The sequence below is a fragment of the Mercenaria mercenaria genome, chromosome 14 (genome assembly GCF_021730395.1).
Source record: "Mercenaria mercenaria strain notata chromosome 14, MADL_Memer_1, whole genome shotgun sequence".
Lineage (NCBI taxonomy): Eukaryota > Metazoa > Mollusca > Bivalvia > Venerida > Veneridae > Mercenaria > Mercenaria mercenaria.
Genome location: NC_069374.1, coordinates 69,895,588 through 69,915,926, shown reverse-complemented (window position 1 = coordinate 69,915,926; position 20,339 = coordinate 69,895,588). Strand labels below are relative to the sequence as shown.

The 20,339-nt window shown below is 34.6% G+C and overlaps 1 protein-coding gene across 2 annotated transcripts in view; it reads right to left on the bottom strand.

Moving 5' to 3' along the window:
* Window positions 1–560: 560 nt before the first annotated feature.
* Window positions 561–20,339, bottom strand: part of LOC123527763 (cell death abnormality protein 1-like) — a 41,062-nt gene continuing 21,283 nt past the window's right edge. The window contains exons 4-8 of one of the 2 annotated variants that reach the window (XM_053523832.1): window positions 13,107–13,248; window positions 11,883–11,956; window positions 10,523–10,573; window positions 10,206–10,250; window positions 561–8,741 (exon numbers count right to left, since the gene is read on the bottom strand). In XM_053523832.1, coding sequence (XP_053379807.1) covers window positions 8,686–8,741; window positions 10,206–10,250; window positions 10,523–10,573; window positions 11,883–11,956; window positions 13,107–13,248 — 368 coding nt within the window. In that variant the 3' untranslated portion in view covers window positions 561–8,685. The remainder of the gene's footprint in view (window positions 8,742–10,205; window positions 10,251–10,522; window positions 10,574–11,882; window positions 11,957–13,106; window positions 13,249–20,339) is intronic. The other variant, XM_053523833.1, reaches the window with a different exon arrangement.

Genomic DNA, 20,339 nt, shown 5'->3' with positions numbered 1-20,339 from the left:
GGTTATGATTCTGGGAGATTATCGGGCGTGAATCGGCTGAAAACTACGATAAACTGTGTTAGATCTACGTGAAATTTTCGCACACAGCCGAAAATATACAAAAAGATTTTATTGTAACCATTCTTGGCCAAAGAAGTAAAAAGAAACAATATTCGAATTCGCGGTCTTGTAAAACATCGTACATGTATATTGCTTTGTAAAAGGGATACATTTTGATTTCACATGCAACCCTTAATTCCATTATCTTACTGTACTTGGCAGTGTTTGATGATGACGATTTTCCTGTTCTGCCATCGGGTAAAATATGTTAATCGCCAATGTATATAACTACCTAACATACATGCACAAGGCCGCAGAAAATGTAATAAAAATGATATCAAATTAAATATCGCCATGAAGCGGTCAGTCTGTTTCGCAAGGGTACTGTGTGTTTAAACACGCTTGGGGCATGCAGGCGGTTACACTTAATGGAGTCACTTTCCTGTATTAATTTATCAATGTACTCAATAATTAATCTGGTCAAAGCATATTGATGTAACAAATAAAGACATCACTAGGCAAACTTCAAAACAAAATCATTTCCCTTCTGTCGTAATGTGTAAAAAAACAAAGACAAATATCAAACAGGGAATGCCACGTACCAAAACCGCAGCCTCCCCAAAACGAAACCCACAATAGTGTTTTATTGGAGAACCGTTTACTGATGTTGTTAGAATATTTCCCTGTTTAGTTACCACTTGCATGTTGATAACAAAATGTATCATTACTAAAAATAATAAAAATATTTAACTAAAGCATGATATATACACTTAAAAAATAACAGCACTATCTAACAGAGTAAGTCAAATTCAAAGATCGCAGACAATCATGCAGTCTTCAGAAAGATATATTTAAAATAGCCACCAGACTGACACGCAGATGGAATACCACAAGACACCGCCTATGTTTCTCAATATCCTGCATAGTCAATTTCAATTCACTAGCTGAAATGCGTCTTTTCTCTCAGAGGTCCATTTAGTACGGATGATGCTAAAATGTTATGTTTGAAAGTCTTCGTCGATAAAGATAAACAGTCTTTTGAACAGGAGTTGCTTTCTCGGTGAAAATGGTAACATGACATATAGCGAGTATCAGTAAAACAGGATCAATTACATAGACATTTTATACTATGCTGCTATCATGTCTTTTAATAAAATTAAAACACCAGAAACGCCACTTTTGAATATTAATTTTTGAATGGAAGCTTAAATACTTTATACAGAGACTTCTTCTGCCCAAAATCCTACAGGTTCTGTAGATTGTGACCTATTCGTTTTGCTTGAGTCTATTCCATATCAGAGGATTTAAATTATGTTGCAAAGTTATTGATTATGATAAACTTCCAGTGGGTTCGAGCCTCACTCTGGGCGTTAAATTCTCCATGTGAGGAAGACATCGAACTGGCTTATGGAAGGTCGTTGGTTCTACCCAGGTGCCCGCCCGTGATGAAATAAAGCACGGAAGGGCAACCGGGGCCTTTGACAACCACCAAAGCTGGAAAGTCGCCATATGACCTGCAATTTTGCCGGTACGAAGTTAAACCCAACAATAATAATAAAACTCCTTGATTAATATTAGATCTTAATAAACAAAATACGAAAATCTGAAAATGACATTTATGTCAGTAAAACGTTTGATAAAACCGTTAAACAGTTTATCAAAAGAGGATCTAATACTTTAGATAATAATTGTAAAATATGTTGTATGACAATTGACATCGGTTTCTTTAATCACTAAGCTTTTCCATTTGATGGATGCATTAAACGTCTTGTTTTTCCCCCGTTTACATGGATATTTGATAACATCATTGAAATTAATCCAATCAATCGGGAAATAAAACACATAAACAGACATTAAGAAAGGATTAATATACCCGATAAATATACCAGACCAAATATTTGGGAAAAACCAGAACAATCACTTCTTGCGTTGGAAAGAGTACCAATTTAATTAAATCACAAAGTATTGAACACCAGACGCGATATAAGCCGTGGCCGGGAATTGAACCCGAATCGCTGGCGTTGTAGTCCAACCTGCTAACCTCACTGCCACTGACTCCCTTTTAATTTGGATAAGCGATGTAGAGCTATGACGGATAAGTGACATTACATTCTCGTTGCTGCCTACTTTTCAACACACTTTCACTGCTTCAAATGGACTTTTTAAAGTTAACTTAATATATTAGCAACATCCAACGATTGGCCGCCACTAAGACGTACTCAGAACGACATATTCTCAAATTGCTATAAATAATCAAGAAAAATATTAAATAAAAAGCAGACGAAATATACTAGTTACACATAGTAATTAGTTAGTTAGTAATTACACATTTTTGGGGGGTTTTATGTATGAGGTATATTAGGCCATCTTTAAATATTCTTGCTGACATCCGAATTATTCTTTAAACATTAATTAAATGAACACATAACAATTGTGTATATTTAATTGCACACTTATGATAGCATGTGCCTATTCTTTGATAACAATTTTTTAATGAAATGTTCTTTTGACTATTCAAAATATTGAAGCTTTAATGGTAAAAAAGAAAGTTAATATTACATACTGATACTATCTTTACGGAGGATACAATCCAAAATAGTTTATATAAAACTTAAAATTTTAAATACCGTGTGCGTAAAGGTCTGTTAAGTTTGTTATGGTAAAACTATCGATCTGATAAACATCTTTGAAATTGACACCGTTTTGTAAGACGAATATGCCTGTTTAAATTATAAATGGTAAACATGGTAAATGGGTATTAATCCAAGATTATAATTGAATGTTTTAAGATTTGCACATTACAGCTGAGGTGGTTGTAGTTTTTCACCTTTGAAATACCCTAAAGATTAAAAAAACACAATATGTACTTAATTAAGCAAATTTCTATGTACTTTGCATTGTTTCTGGCTGGTAGAACGATATTGAAAGACACTTCACAAATTAAAACTCACTGAATATTGCCAATAATATGAGATTTATTTTTAAATTGTTTAATTTCTGTACATGTTATAAAATCTGTAAAACTATCATTATAACATTAAACATTGCAATTAAGACATAAAAAAATTCAAAAGTCATATTCATTATAAACATGTATTAATTGTTTTGTTGAAAAATATATAGAAAAACACAGTTTCAGAATAAAAAATGAGGTTTGTCTTATTACATATGAAAATACGTACACATAAATGAAATGACGCGAAAAGAATGTCATGTATATTTTTAATCCTACCAGTTGAATCATTTGTAAACTACATATAAATTAGAGAATTTCAAGTACTTTTCAAATTAAGAACTAACAATCTCACAAAAGGCAAACGTTTTCTCATTTGGAAATGTTTTCCATTTTTACTATGTAACATCGGTAGATAAGTAGTCGTATATGTTGCAAAAAGATTCGCATTAAAACTATAAAACACAGATTTACCTTAGCCAACTGATTCTTGAAAAAAATACAGTAATATGATAAGCAAATACCTTATGACAAAAAGAAATTTACATAGATTCCAATCCTAAATGCTAAATTCAGTTCATGTGATAAACCGTAGTTACTATGTTACTGAGTCATTCTGTATTTTCGCAACATTTTTGAGCTTGTAACTTCTGAAAATTAACCATCATCACTTGTTGTTTTTATTTGGTGAATTTAATCAGTAGAACTTATCTCAATATAAATTTAACTGAATGCAAGCTTAATACCTCTTCGTTTTACCAATACAGAACATATTCTGAAGACAAAACCAACATGTGTTTCCTCCTGTTACAATAATACCAGTGACTGATACTTTATCATAAGAGACAGTAAACACATCCAGACCATAACAATATGACAGTTTGAGATTTATTTCTATAGAAAAATAACATCTACGTCCTATATGTATCACGAAACAAACTTGAGATGTATTTCAGGTGATATTTTAAAAAACTAATTTATTTCATAGTTAAAATATTAATTGTACTTTTAATTCGGTCAATGGATCAAATTTCAACCAGTGCTTTTGTAAAGGAAACCTCAGATGTTCCAAAGTACTAACGTTATGGGGATAAAAAGATAACAGTGGAAATTATAATCGAAGATATATACCATGTTACAGCAGGGACATGCGTGTATCAAGGAGAACACCTTTTTGTTATGGCAGTGACATTTAAACAGAAAACTAGGAACAGCTACTATGTATATTGAACATAAAATTAGAATAATTGCGCAACAAATGCGAAACATGTCCTGTACTGAAAATAGCGAAAAAAAAAATTATTTTATTTTATTTATTTATTTTTTTTTTTTTATTTATTTATTTTAAAGAAAGGTTTACGATCTCGTGTTTTTTTCATAACGGTAGTTAACCTCATATCTATAGATCTTGGTCATCCTTCTTTATTTATATAAACCGCCATTTTGTTTTTTGTGGAGTCAATTTTTGTAATCGGTACTTTATCGGTATATTTACATATCTGTCCTGTAGCAGACGACGGACAAGATTAAAGCCGCACCCAGAGGTGAGTCATCGAGAATCAATAGGTGGAGCCTAAACGTGTTCCGACAAATTCATGGAGAACAATAGAGCTCCTTTATTATAAACAATAGAACAAATTCTATTTCAAGGATCCACGCCCAGTTTCACTTTATATTGCTACTATCTATTCACTAAAATAAAGAACGTTAAATTAGTGAATTAGGGTCAATTTTGACGTTCTGGGTATTTAACATTTTTGGGAAGGCCGAGTGGTGTACATTTAGAAAATATGATTCCCGACCGGAAATGACGTCATCAAAATTCAAAAAAGTGGAGGCTTGGGACCGGCATCATTTGAAGGTCTTTGTCGTTGAGTTCTGCTCAACCCGGGGCTAGAGGGCGTGGACGGTAGCATGCATTTCCAATACCGTCCATGAACAGGCTCAATCAAACCGAGCCTGCAACATTTTGTTTTTGTCGTGTTGAGCGACCTGTGAAGTTTCCACTTTTCTCTATTTTGTTGAGTAGGTTAAGAAAATACAGTTATGAGTCTATCACGTAAGATTTTCTAGATACCGGGGTTTAAAACGAAATCATTCATACGTTACAACCCGGTTTTTCTCCTTCGTTATTGGACAGAACCTAGGCATGTAGGGTATCTAACGAAATGTCTCGATGAGCGCTATTTACTTTAAGAGTCGAATCGAGGTTAAAATCACTCATGCGTAAAAACCACTCCGGAACCCAAGGTAGAGTTCTGACCTAGTGAAACATGAAGCCGTTATAACGGTCTTGTCGAGTAGGTTCAGAAAATATATACTTTTATGGGTCTAATTGCTACTCAAATATAGGTATTTTAAGCGAAATCATTCGTGCGTTACAGCCAGCAGCAGTAGCAGGAGGTGGAGGAGGAATGCAAAGGGTGCATTTGGGAGCACAAGGAGCGCATTTTGGGAGCGCAAGATTAACGATTAATCTTCTTTTAATGCACAAAAAGAAGAAAATTGAATAACCAGCTCAATACGCTGTCGTAACAATTACCATATATATATACATTATATATTTACTTTTTACCTTTTCATGATGTTTTATGAAAGATTATTCAAAATGTTTTCATTTGTTTTATAATAAATGTGTGCTACTCATTCCAAGTATGTTTTCTTTATACATTAAGGTCCATCACACTCTGAAGCTAAGTGAAAATGTTGTTGTTTCTTTTCAAATGTTCATATGATGTTTCACAGTCAAGTTTCTTCAAATAAACGTGAGTAAGGTCGTTTACCATACTTTGCCATAACATACTTTATCCATCACACGACCTTAAGTCTGAGATAACGGCGATTTATTTACTTTGGATCTGTTCAAATTCAGCGTCTTGTTTTTCTCTTGATGCATGTGCTATTTCAACGTTTTGCTAAACTTCCGTCAAACCGTGTTATATTGTTCTTTTTCCATAGTATTATGCAGGCAACTACCTTTCGTCTCTATAACATCAGATGCAACTGTTTCATTTGTTATTTCTTGTTTATCTGTTAACGGTTTTGGTTTTATACTTGAAATTTCTCGTGTATCTGACACCACTTTCTGCTAGCCCATCCATGTGTTGTGTCAACTCTGGTATCTGATTTTCAGTCTTTTTATATGCATGTACAATGTATATTTGTCATCTCTCTACTGATTGTACATCTTTTAAGTCTTGTGTTCGGTTTCTTCGTGCACTTACAAGTTTAAGTGTCAACGGTGTTTGTTTGTGATCTACGGGCATTTTTATATGTTTATCTGTCACCTGCTTCAGGAACTACTTTGCGTTCTCTAACTGATTTCTTCTGTCATGATTGTCTAATTTTGATCGTAATTCTCACTGCTTGTTTATGCATTGCATTTGTTTTGTCCGTAACCACAGGTACTGTATCTTCTTGCACTTCTGCAACTACTGTTTGACCTGTAATATCTATGTTTTTTACCATCAAGCTCTGCTGACCCGTGTGTTACTACGCGGTCATCTGCCGACTCACTGGGAAAATCTTGTTCATTTGTCTCCACCATTTGTGTACATGATGTCTTTCTAGGCTCTTGATCTTCATGCACTACTTTATCATTAGACTGGTTCATCATTTAACTTTATGGGTTTGCAATCAATTACTCTCGCCTATGACCTGAATCCAAATCCATTTGGAGGCAGACAATTTTCTGTAGTTCCGCATTTGACATTACCATGTCGTCTCCTGTAAAATTATATTAATGAGTTAGCCTTTTGACGTTAATTTACCAAATTAGATCATTTCTAGATTGCAAGTAACCTTAAAAGAACACTTGTTTCAATAATTCATCTATATGCCTGTCTGTCCCTTGTATTATACGTCCCAGATTTATGGGATATTCATGCTCATTTCTTCAGTACTGTTGTAAATGTTGCGGATTTAAACGAAATACAAAACAAATGCGAAAATCCATTCAGATATGCACTCAAACTATAAATGCAAATTGTCATTCACATAACATATTTTTGTCTCTCCGGTAACATTTGCATAAAACCTCGATAGTTTCAATGCATGTAAGTGTAACTTTTCTGATTCAAATTTTGAAATAGTACAGATATTCACTGGTTATCATATTGTAAGTTCAGTTTGGTTCAGGTACACTCAGTGGTATATTATTTATATTTACAGACTGGACGTCTTTCCTGCTACTGCTATAGGGGTCTTTCCTGTTAAAGATTTCTTGTAAAAATATTTTAAATAGCAGACTCCCTATTGTTAAAATGAAACTTAACAGTTATCTTGTAAGGAGGCAATACATATTTAGAAACAACTTATGTGTTATTAAGGTGTATATCAGTTAAAATATAAACAGTTGTCTTTGCTGTCGCACAACATGTCTCTCCTGTAACAACAAAACTAAATATACGGCGGGAGAATATTAAAGATATTAGCGCTATTCTTGCTGATGTATGTTTCTTTTTTATTTTGATTATGAAGTAACTGAAACAGGGTTTGATGTTATCTAGATCTACTCTTCAAATAGTTTTATTTTATTCGCTGTTCTGCAAATTATTTCATTCCTGTGACATTTTGATTCTTTACTGTTATAAAAATGGCCGTTATATGAGTGACTGTTACAGGAGTGAATTATTTTGCGTATTTGCATATTAAAAATAATAATGGATCCCTTATGGATGCCCGACGTGTTATTTTTGAAACTGTCGCTTTTGAAACACTTACCTTACAGTAATGAAGCCTCGCATGTTTTTCATTGTAATGAATTTTTAATGTTACATGAGAGACAGAAAAAAGTACGCATGTACTTACCAACTTTCAAATGGTACTCCTCGATAAAGAAAAACAAATGTCCGCCGTAGCACCTCAAATGTTATCTTGAAAAATGATACTCTTCCAAATGGCGGCAATGCATAGACAATATAACAGAGGGATCAGCTGTTATTCTGACTGAACAGCTTTCTTTTAGATGAGGGACATAACCGTTGGGTACAAACTTTGGAATTAAATTAAGTGATGAACTTTTTACCGAATTTCCAACTGTATGTACACTAGTATTCAGACCAAGTGTCAAATAAATATTGATGGTATTTTTTTAGCTATTGAACTGTGCAGGTTTTTAAACGTTTACTTCAAACATCTAAAATATTACCTGGGGACAGTGAAAAATGTCAATTTTACATACTTAAAGGTTCAAAAAATTATGTTAATAATGCTAATATGGTACAAAAAAAAGTGCATCAATATACTAAATTAGTCACATATTTTCACCCAAAGCAGATTCTGATGTCATATATTAAAACTGCTTAGAGATTATTTTTTCTGGGACAGAAAATGTTGCGAAAATATAGAATGACTCTACTATATGATATCGATTAAGTGTACCGCTCAAATACATTGAAATTCCACATAAAACTTGAATGTGTTCAATATCATTATCTGAAGATTAATAGAGACCTGGGATATCAAATGCAATAAAACCAAAATACTTTATTTTAACTGTAGATTTGCAAAGGTGCTAAATATCAATTCTTGAGTAAAGTAACTTTCTTTTAAAGTTGTTCACATCGATAATATAGTGCATATTTATCAGATAAGTCATACACACTCAGACAACAAATGTAATGAATGTTCAAGTTCCTCCTCATAGGCTACGGTTGTTTTGTAAAAAACATTCACAGTCGGAGTTGGACATTTCATGATTTCTGGATTTGCAGATTCATATAATCTGTGTTTCCAGAATTGACCATACCTGAAAACATGATAATATTCAGTTAATATTAATACTGTGATACATTGTATCAATATAATATAATGCAGCTTACACAATATCGCATTCGGGGTCCAAATGCAGCACGCATTTTGGGCTGACATATTGATTTTTTTTCTTCTAAAATATTTTATATGATATCGAATAGGATCACAACGTTTCATCCATTGGCTTTTATCTACAAACAGAATTCCGTAGTTTACGTTGCCTATAAACTACATTTCCATGATAAAAATGCATGAATTACGAGCGACTATTATTATAGATATATATCCGATATGCCGAAAGAACGAAGCAAAAGCGTGTTATTACTGATAACTTTCATCGTTAATTAATCAATTTGTTAGAGTACATGAAAGTGAGTTCTGTCTAAGGCCATACAATATGATGGTTCTAATGTATGTGATTGAGCCCTAATGTATGTGAATCAACATTGTACTTATACTGAAAAACAAAATACTGAAAAAATCTTTTAATTTATATAAACATTTGTCAATGTATCCAAGGACACCGTAACCATTTTTACGAAAAGGCCTCCCAAACGCTACAGTTTCTATTAGAGGTATTTTTATTATGCCATATAAAATATGAATAAAATTCAATATTCACTACCTTTCTTCTAGAATTTCGTTAACATTGACATATTAAATAAGGGCAATCTCTTCTTTCCTACATATATTAAGTCCCGTTTTCGCAACCATTAAAAAACAGTAACACTGCCCAATATCAATGGATCCCTATGCCAGAATCATCGAACAATAATCCTAGAATGAAAGTGCTAAGTAGTGTCTAACAGATGCGTCAATACATGCAATTTATGGAACTTCAGAATAACTTTTAAAATGTCATGTGATCGATTGAATAACTGTTAATTACAGGTACAGTATCGTATTCATCAATTTCATGTTTACACATCAATAGCACTGTGCACAAAACTAATTCAACAAGAAACCATAACCACAAAGAAGATTGCACAACAACACCTTAGCAACTGCAGAGATAAGTGACAAAATAGTAGAGAAGCCCCCTGCAACCTTCATGTTAGGAGTCCGGTAATCTACCCTAACACCACTGCGCATCACACAGTAGTGAAAATATATATTGCGGAAACATAAAAGATTCAGGAATATTTTCAAATATAAGTCTATGTGAAACAAGTGACCCATGTTCGTGGCCAATATAAGCATCAGGGAGTAGACATTATTGAACAACTTTTGCACATGACAACCTGAAGAATCTTCCTTTGAAATAGTTTAGAATGGACATTCACCGTTTGCAAAGGCTCATTATGTGTAAAGAAAATTTTAAAGGCATGTTTTGGTATTTTGTTCTAATTGAGGTTATAATTTGAAGAAATGTTTTAATCAGCTATATCTTGACCCTAAGTCTTACAGGAGTCATTAATCGTATGGAAAAGTGTTTTGTAAGGATACGAGCGATACTTACTTTTTGGTGCACTGGCGGAAGCTGTATCATAGGTGTGGTCATGGGCTACAAATATATATTAAGGTTTATCATTATAATATATTTCTTTAACATTGATTTTGATAAATGCAGACTGTCTAAAAAGATTTCACAATATGATTCAACCGGACCAGTGCAAAGATATCATTATACTCAGTATACAAATAACTGTTATCCTGAATTATAGTATTATTGACCTTTTAAATGACAGGAGTTGTTATTGTACGTTTTAAAGTGTCCTTTACACGTTTAAAATATGTGTTATAATGAGCTGCGTAATTTAAATATGACACACTTACCACCCTGGGTTCTATCGAGAATCTCATAAGCGGAATGATCTGCTTCAGAAACTGAAAAAAAAAACACGTTTCACTGACCCAGTAATGCAATCATCATTCAATACATGGATGGTCTTTTACCAAGACGATTTACTCTTAGCAAGGAAATAAAAAAATGTTTATTCAGCAATACAGTATAACAAACCAACCAAGAGCTGTCATTTTAAAAGTGACAAATGCCCCCCGAAGCATGCCCAAGAACGCTACAGTTGTCTACGCATGATAAATGAACTCGTTTTTGGGAACATTTGTGTGAAGTAATATTAAAATCCTTCGATAAATGGCAGAGAAGAAACAGACCATATTAACTTTTGACTTCTAAGTTTGACCTTGACATTGGAGCTATCGGCCAGGGTCTTGCGCATGACACGTCATCTTATTATAGGGAAAATTTATGCCAAGGAATTTCAAAATCCCTTGATGAATGGCAGAGTTATGAACCGGATGGTAACCTTTAACCTCCAAGTGTGATCTGGACCTTAGAGCTAGAGGTCTGGATCTTCCGTATGACACATTGTCTCATTATGGGGAACATTTATGTTATATAATAAGATATTTCAAAACCCCACCATGGGTGGCAGAGTTATGGACCGTACACGAAACAGACCCTGTTGACCTTTGACCTCTTAGTGTGACCTTGACTTTCAAGCTAGGGGTCTAGGCCTGGCGAATGACACGTCTTCCCATTATGGGGAACATTTATGCCAAGTTATTTCAAGATTCCTTTATGGATGTCAGAATGACAGTCTGGACAAGAATTTACATGGACGGACGCGCACACGGACGAACGCAGGCACGCACGGAAAGTATTATTTAAATATGCCCACTTTCGGAGCATAATAATAAAGTTACGATTGAAAAGACAAATACAGTAATTCCGATTCAAGTAATCTTTGGGTTTGAAAGATATAATGTCCAGCGCTTGTGTGTTTAACGTGTATATTTTTATATTTATTCATTCCTTCACACTTTTTCGTTTCCAAGGGATCTCACCAATAGAAATAATTTCACAGTATTACTTTATCTGCATGAGTTGAATGACCATGTTGCTAACACATCTTTTCATTTGCATAAACATATTACTAATGAGAAGAATTCATATACATTTTTCTAATCCATTTATATAGATAGTTCATGTAGACAGGCATATGTGCAGTTTTCGAAATAAGTTACAGTTTAATCTAACTGCAGTTTCGGAAAAGTTAACATTCGCTTTAATATGCAGTAAATCAGGGCACCCATGTATGGCCATCAAATAATTCCATAAACTATTAACATGTTTTATAATTATGATATTACTATGCAGTATGTCCTTACTTACCCTCGGTTTGTAGAGCTTGAGTCACTACCAACGAATGTTCTAATGGAATTTGTAAAGAAGAATCCCCGGTTTGCCTGAAAGTGGATAAAATACCTTTCGTAAATTTAAGAGACTGTTATTTTGAAATACGTGAAAACGCAAATAATTCTTAATACAGGAATCAAAACATTTGTTTGATTAATTTTACAAAACAACAGCCTATCAAAGATTTAACAAGCAATAATGAATAGTAGTCTACAATATTATTTAAATTTCATATGGCAGCGTGTGTGACATTGATATTGTCAACCCGAGGGCAGAATGTCACCCGAGGCAAAAGCCGAATGGTGACATTCTGTTTCGAGGTTTGACAATATCAATGTCACACACGCTGCCATATGATATTTATTTTATTATACCGAGCAAAATTTAGTACATAGAAATTTTGAAAATGTTTTTAATTCATTTAATTTAACAGTTTCATTTTTAGCGCGGTTATCGTCTGTGTACACATTGAATAGTGACGTCACTACCATATGAATACAAGGGAGGCAATCATATGGCTAAAACATTGAAGCAGTTAATTGCCCTTATATGACATTCAAAATATCAGCGCGGTCACATGACCCGACATTCACTTTCGCTTGGTCACGTGTCAAAAAGGTTAAAAATGTTTTTGATAGTCAAAATATCTCTTTCTTGAGTAATGGGGTTTTATCATTGTAGACAAAAGAGAGGTATAATAAAGATCAATACAATATAGACTGCACAGTGCCGATTGCGATGATGCTACTAAACATTTCTTTTTTTTTTTAATAGACGAAGACGTCATAAGTAAATTGCACTCCACTAACGAGTCTGATTAGAAAGTCGTCTGTTAGAGAGCAAATCAATACTGGTATTGAATATGAACACCATTATAGATGCCAAGCGTTTTACACAAAAGATTAAATATACAACAATGACACATACTAAATAGCAGTGACCTGTATACAAATCAATTCCATGTTGGTAAACCGGATCTGTTGCATTGAATATGACAGCTTATGTTAAAAACGTTACTTCATATTTATTTTTAAAGTGATATAAATGTCAGTAAAGTATCTATGTAGAAGAAAATTAACTTTGGTGTTTTATAAAGTTTAATACGATGTTTCAGCAAAACATAATAAAATTGTTTGTTCAAGTTCAAATGGCCCATTCCGATAGTCTTCCTTTAATTACAAGTAATTTGTAAAATATTACCTGTCTGTAGATCGTATTTTGCTAACTATTATCCATAAAATCGAAATACACAATGCAGTAGTAGTCAAAGCCAAGAGTGTTGCTAATACAATATTTGTAGTTGTTGCTGTTGAATTATCATCAGATGGAACTTCCGATTGCTCTGAATTATATAAAGTACGTACAGACAGGAGATCGTTTGCCACATGAAATCACTAGATCAAATGAATTGAACTGAATGCTTTCTTTAATTTACATTCAACAGATAAGATTATTAAATGATAGCATTAACTACTCTGTGGTCTTAAATGAAGTAATGTATTTTTTCATTAAAATATTTCTGAATAAATACAGTTGGCACAGGATATACAGATTAATAGTATGATTGTACCTTTACTAATCCTATCTTACTTGCATGAACTTAGCCAGAGGAGCCAGAATAGCCAGAGTAGCCAGGGTTAGGGTTAGGGTTGGTTTATGGCTACTCTGGCTGTTCTGGTTGCTCTGGCAAAATTCCCACACATCCTATCTGACCTGTATTACAAATTATGTTCTATCGTGACATTTGACACAAGCAAACCTGTATTATCTTCACCATTAAGGACACGTCACTGCTGATATATTGTAGCATAATTGCAATACACAATCGGTATTATATTGTGTTTCCAATAAATGTGCTCATTAGATAAATCCTCAATATCTGTGTGAAAATAAGGGATGTATTTTGTATGATTACAACATTTTGAATTGCTCTAATTAGTGACAAATGACTGAAACAATAGGAACTCTTACGTGATTTGGATAGACAAAACGACAGTAGGGTAACAATATATTCTTTTATTGTTTAATTGATGAGTTGTAACCTACAAATGAATATAGAATATCCATTTTAAGAAAATCAAACTGGAGGGTAGAAATAACAGAATTTTTTAATTGGGTCATGAGTCATTATAAACCTGTCAAAATTTGCCATTAGTTTTCACGAGCTGTCAAAATTAATTTTTTCTCTCCATTCTTCATTGTTTTTGTAAGTATCTTGGTAGGACATTATAGTGTGTAATTTACTTTACATTCCACATTAATATTTGTGCTTTAAATTGCTTTGCTGAGCTCACTGAAATCGCGTAAGAGTTTTTATTGTTTTAGTTTATTGTCTGTAATAAAGGTAGCCCCGCTTACAAGTTCTACAATCTTATTCAGTAGAGACAAACCAAGTGTTGTACTTTATACAATATATTGTCAGGATGAAAACTTAATATGGAATACTCACTTTCAAGTCCAGATATAGACAAGGGCAGACAACTCAAATGTTACATGTATTTTCATTTGAAAACTTTAAATGGCCATAACATATTTTTTTTTATTTTTAAGCCAATGACTTTGCTTTTTTGTATGTTATATCTCCAATATAATTCAACATTGAGGCTGAAATTAAAAGTTAAATTATCATTGTATTCACTGAAGCGTGGCCATCCGCTCAGTTTCAGCTTTATAGGAGCCTGCGCCGTCATTCCGAAATGTTTGCCTGAAGGTGATTGAAACCTTTACGATACACAAATATTACAATAAAACTTTAAAATGAATACACGGTCTATTTCAAATTGAACAGCGGAGTCAGGTTAACTTGAAACCGGTATATAAACAAAACTGTTATGCATTACGGTACCTTGCATGAGCGAAATATATGAAGTGTTCTTTTTTTTTTGTTGTTGTTGTTGTTGTTGGATTTAACGTCGCACCGACACATGATAGGTCATATGGCGACATTCCAGCTTTAATTGTGGAGGAAGACCCCAGGTCCCCTCCGTGCATTATTTCATCACGAGCGGGCACCTGGGTAGAACCACCGACCTTCCGTAAGCCAGCTGGATGGCTTCCTCACATGAAGAATTCAACACCCCGAGTCAGGCTCGAACCAACATCGATGAGCGGCAAGTGATTTGAAGTCAGTGACCTTAACCACTCGGCCACTGAGGCTTTTTTTAAAAAAAGCATTACCATGTATATAAAATAAAATGAAAAAGTATGAAGGGCATTTTACTGATGTAAACAAGTGATGAATCATACAAATAGCTGTGGTCAAAATATAACGATACTTGACACACTCATTCTCTAACTATATGTATGTACTTTCTTGTATTTTATAAAAGAATTTTACTCAATAATCTTGTTCTTTTTTATATTATAATATCTTTTTTGCTGGATTTAACGTCGTACCGACACATAATAGGTCATATGGCGACTTTCCATCTTAAATGGTGGAGGAAGACCCCAGGTGCCCCTCCATGCATTATTTCATCACGAGCGGGCACCTGGGTAGAACCACCGACCTTCCGTAAGCCAGCTGGATGGCTTCCTCATTATAATATCTGAACTTATTTATTTTTACTTACATTATTATCAAAGCAATGTTTGTCAATGTTTGCTGAAATAACTGTTTGTTTATCTTTACTTACTGATTAGCGGAAAAGGTGTGATAATCTCTCATTATATTATTGAATGTCGTTAACTAACGTTTTACATAGACAGATAATGTCGTCTTGTGTTATCCTAAAATCCTAGAAAAAAATCAAATCGTTAGATACATCTCTTTTTTTCAATAAGTTATAATGCGGAGTACGTCATTTTTCCCTTGTAGCCATTTAGTAGGTTGGCTCGGCTGTTATATTTTGACCCGTTATTTTATACTTGAAAATCCAAGGTAGATATTGTTCATGGTCAATAAGACATCGTGCCGAATACGTAATAGGTTTTCCTGATTTGCCGTTTGATAAACGCAGGGCAGGTCGGTTCTGTTGCTATATTTTGGCTCGTTATTTTGTACTTACAAGCCCAAGGTTGGGAATTTTCTGACATATCTTTTATACAAGAATCCAGGCATTTATCATTAACAGTGTGATTTATATTACGTCTGAGAAAATGTCGCTAATAAAGACAAATTTATCGATAACACAGAAGCTGGCAAACGTAGGATAAAATAAGAAAATCTTAAGCCTCTGAAATAGCACATTTTTTTCTGATGACTGAACCATACATAACATATGTTCGGAGCCAGGGGCAATAATAATGTCAATGTAGAAACAACCTGCTGGAGTTACTTCCCTCTTAATGAATAAACTTATATATATGTAAATAAGAACAAACATAGGGACGGGAGCCAGTCTAGTGCTGGGTATAAATATGTTACAGGCAATATTGCACAATTTAGTGATTTGAACACATTTCCATTTTAGTGAATGTTGCCAAGCTGGTCCAAGATGATGATATAGCTCAAACGCTAGTTTCTCATAGTGTATCGTGGTACACTATTTATTTATTACATGCAGTAATAAAATAAGCAATCTCAGGCTTGAAAAACTAAGGATACGAAAATCAGAATGTGATGCTGAAAGTTCCGTGAAAACCAGAAGGTCTTTAGGTAGTGTTGCTGTTGTCGAATCGACTATTTAGGTTGACTTGGTGCGTCATAACCTAGGAGTGATTGCGTTGATGCTAGCCGGCCGCTTGGCGCATGCGCAGTGGTACAGACTACGCAATTTGTAGTAGAAAGAACAAGAAGATTTCTATCCAGTTATACACCCTTTTTAGCCCCTATTTTACAGCAGGTTAAGTGATAATCTTAGTCCTAGGATTCTTAACATTAATAGCCACAGGACAATATTGGCGTTGTCGGCAATTCGTCCTTAATTTTTTCACAAAGCTTGTCAGAAGGTAGAGTGTCCGGCGTCGCGGAGTATTGTTTTCTAATATGTTTGGATGAATCGAACCTGTAATAATGTAAAGACAAATTGTGTAGTTTAAACGTCAAGGATTTTGATTATCTCATAGTTGGAAGACGTCTGACCGGCCTGGGTTTGGTACGAGGGGAGTCATTTTCCATCTGAAAAGTTTTGAACCGGGTATTAGGGGTCGAACCAATGTACAGATGGATAAGATCTCAAATTAAGAATTATCTTTCGGTGCGTATCGTGCCATTGTTTTGGTCTGTTTAAGACTGAAATAGGTCGGTCAACAAGAGGAAAGGTTGTGATGGGTATAAATAAATATAAAATTAAAAGAAATATTTTGCAAATTTGCAATTGTTGCTTTTATTGACACAAGTTGTCTACAATATATGATAATTTTACGCTGCCGGTGATTTTGAGAAGTAATCGTTTCAATAACTTTCATGTGGATTTCATAAATTTGAATTTTGTCTGATTTCCTTGAATTGTTGATTTTCCGTGTGTGATAATAATTTGTTATCGCATTTATCTACTACACTCCATAAGTATAAGCTGGGGGAGTGTTGTCGAATCGACTATTTAGGTTGTTTTGGTGCGTCATAACCTAGGAATGATTTAGTTGGTGCTAGCCGGCCGCTTTGCGCATGCGCAGTTGTACAGAGTACGTCATTTGTAGTAGAAAGAAGAAGAAGATTTCTATCCAATTTTACACCCTTTTTTAGCCCCTATTTAACAGCAAGTTAAGTGATAATCTCAGTCCTAGGATTCTTTACATTAATGGCCACAGGACAATATTGCTGCTAGTTATGGCCGAAATACTTGTTTTTTCTGTTACTCTATTGATGGCTCCGATATACTCCATTAGGCTACTACACTCGATCCTGACTGAAAGGATGAAAGTATGACGCTGATATTGGAGAATGAAAATTGTTGTCTAAACGTTCAAGTAGCGATATGATTGAACTAGGTGCTCAATATCAGAATAATTGCCTCTCTAGATTTTACGGAAATGCAGAAAAAGTTAAAACACATGAAGACACTGGCACAAGCACAAATGCAAATTCACTTAAAGCAATAGCATTTGCTGAATTAATCGGCTATATTGAAACTAGCAGGACAAGCGGAGATGTTACAGTATTCAATATGTCCGATACTGGGAAAAATATGCTTTAAATTTAGAAAACTTGGAATACCTGCTGTTCAGGTCCATACCACTCGCCGAAGGATCGCATTATTGGGGTTATTCCTGACATTAAGGCATACAAAAATGGTCGTAAAATTATGCTGGCTTTTGAAGTGATGCCCTGAAACCCGTAACAGAAAAAGATTGTAATTCAGATGCCTTGCATCTCATGAATGCTGCCAAAATAATACGCAAAGATATTTTAAGCATATTTCAAACCTTGGGCGGAAATTTTGGGGTTGGGTGTCAGGAGGATGTCAGTACTTAATCTCATGAATGCTATACTTTATGGCCTAAAAGATCTTGATGAGAATAACAAAAACAGATGTATAGATTTATCTCATTTCAGTTATTGATTTATTACACATTAAAAGTGATAAATAAGAAAGGTGAAATTAAGGGTTTAAGGCATACAAAGGAACGAGAGACACCACTGTCTATATATTTTGCACTACAAATCCATGCAGAAACTTAAAACAGTACAGCTGCTATTGATAATATTGACGACAACCCAAGTTCTACGACATCAAAGGATTCCTTTCATTGTGCGGCTATTTCCCTGATGCAACATCCTTCAGTTTACGACCAAGGTGTAAGACATACCGTGTAACAGGCATTTTACTACCGTAAATATTCACGGATTTTGGGTAAAACACATTATTTTATTTTACAGGATATTTAAATTTAAGAAATCACACGATCTACCAATTTACTTGGCTTTATGTGGATAGATACTACTCTAGATTTACCGAAAACAATATCGCAATTACCTAATTCGTACACAGTTGTACTTACAGCAGCGTTGAAATATAATGACCCCGTTGTTCCGAACATCAGTTGTCTTATTATTTATCAAAGAACGCTTTGAAGACAACAAAAAGTCAATTCAGAACCCCCTAAATAAAAACAAATTTGCTATATTTTCTAGACAGAAAACATCAAGCCAAAGAAAACGCAAATTACTATTTTGATACAGGACTGTAACCTTTTTTCCAGATCATACATCTCTTGTCAGTCCAGGGACGGTGATCTTTGTCAGTTTTCCAAGCATGAAAACCATCCATGGTCACCTTTTATTTCAAAACTTGGAGAAATGAGGTCCGGTACGAAATACGACTTGCCTCAGTGTTTAGGGAAATTAATTAGTTGTGCAGGAGAAGACTTTGTAAAAGCAACAGATCAAATCTTTGATGGCGCATTTCTTGTGCAGATGATAAAGCCACTGGACTCAAAAACTTCCAGGGAGTACATAGACAATAGATTTATGCCCTACATTTACAGAGAAAAGATTAAAATAATTCACATTATGTGGGACAGACACTTCGAAAACATTTTGAAAGCCGCTGCAAGAGATAAACGTGGTCACGGTACATGGCGTTCTGCTATCCGCTAAATTATCTGGCAATTGGCTGTCGTTTCTCAGAGTAGATGATAACAAAGAAGAATTATTTTTACTACTCTCAGAGCAAATTGTAGCTAAGTTCTTTTCGGGAAACACAGTTGTTTACTGCACTCACGGCGAGCTAGTCTTGTGTTCCAGAAATGATCAGGACACTGGCAGACTTGAATCATGTACACATGCGGAGGCCTATACTATAATAATGGTCCATTTGCTTGACACTGTAAGATCAGGAAACAATAACATTACATTACAAACTGCTGATACTGATGATGTTATTGTAGTGTCGTTTCGTAACGATCTGCAGTTACCAAAGGTGTGGATTGCAGTCCAACCAAGCCGGTCACTGGATGTGACGACGTGATGTGGTGTCGTCTTTCTATGTCAAAGGAAAAAAGGGAGCATTTGACACTTGGAGTGTGTTTCCAGAAGTTACTGGTGCACTTTATTCTCTGGCGACAGTTTCATCACGGTTGGAAGAACAGTTTATGGATGCAATCGAAATATTTATTGTCCTCAACTACAGCCGAATAAGCCTTATTGCAACTGTAAACGAGGCAAGAGAGAATATATGTTATCTCGTCGGTGGAGGTCATTGCAAGATATACCTCCAACACAGGCTGCCTTCTGCAGCATGTCTTGAGAGCAAGCTTTCAAGCTGGAAAAGTTTGTGGTTAAGTTTTAGAGAAGTAGCCAATGCTAAAAAGTCCATTACAACGGGGATGGAAATATGACAATCGAAAATAGGAACCAGTAACGACATTGTTACCTCAGGTGCAATTTTTATACGCCCGTTTGAAAAACGGGACGTATTATGGGAACGCCCCTGTCAGACCGGCGGTTGGACCGGAGGGCGGCGTCCACAGACTTTGTCCGGAGCATATCTTCTTCATGTATAGAGGGATTTTGATGAAACTTGACACAATTGTTCTCCATCTTGAGATGGA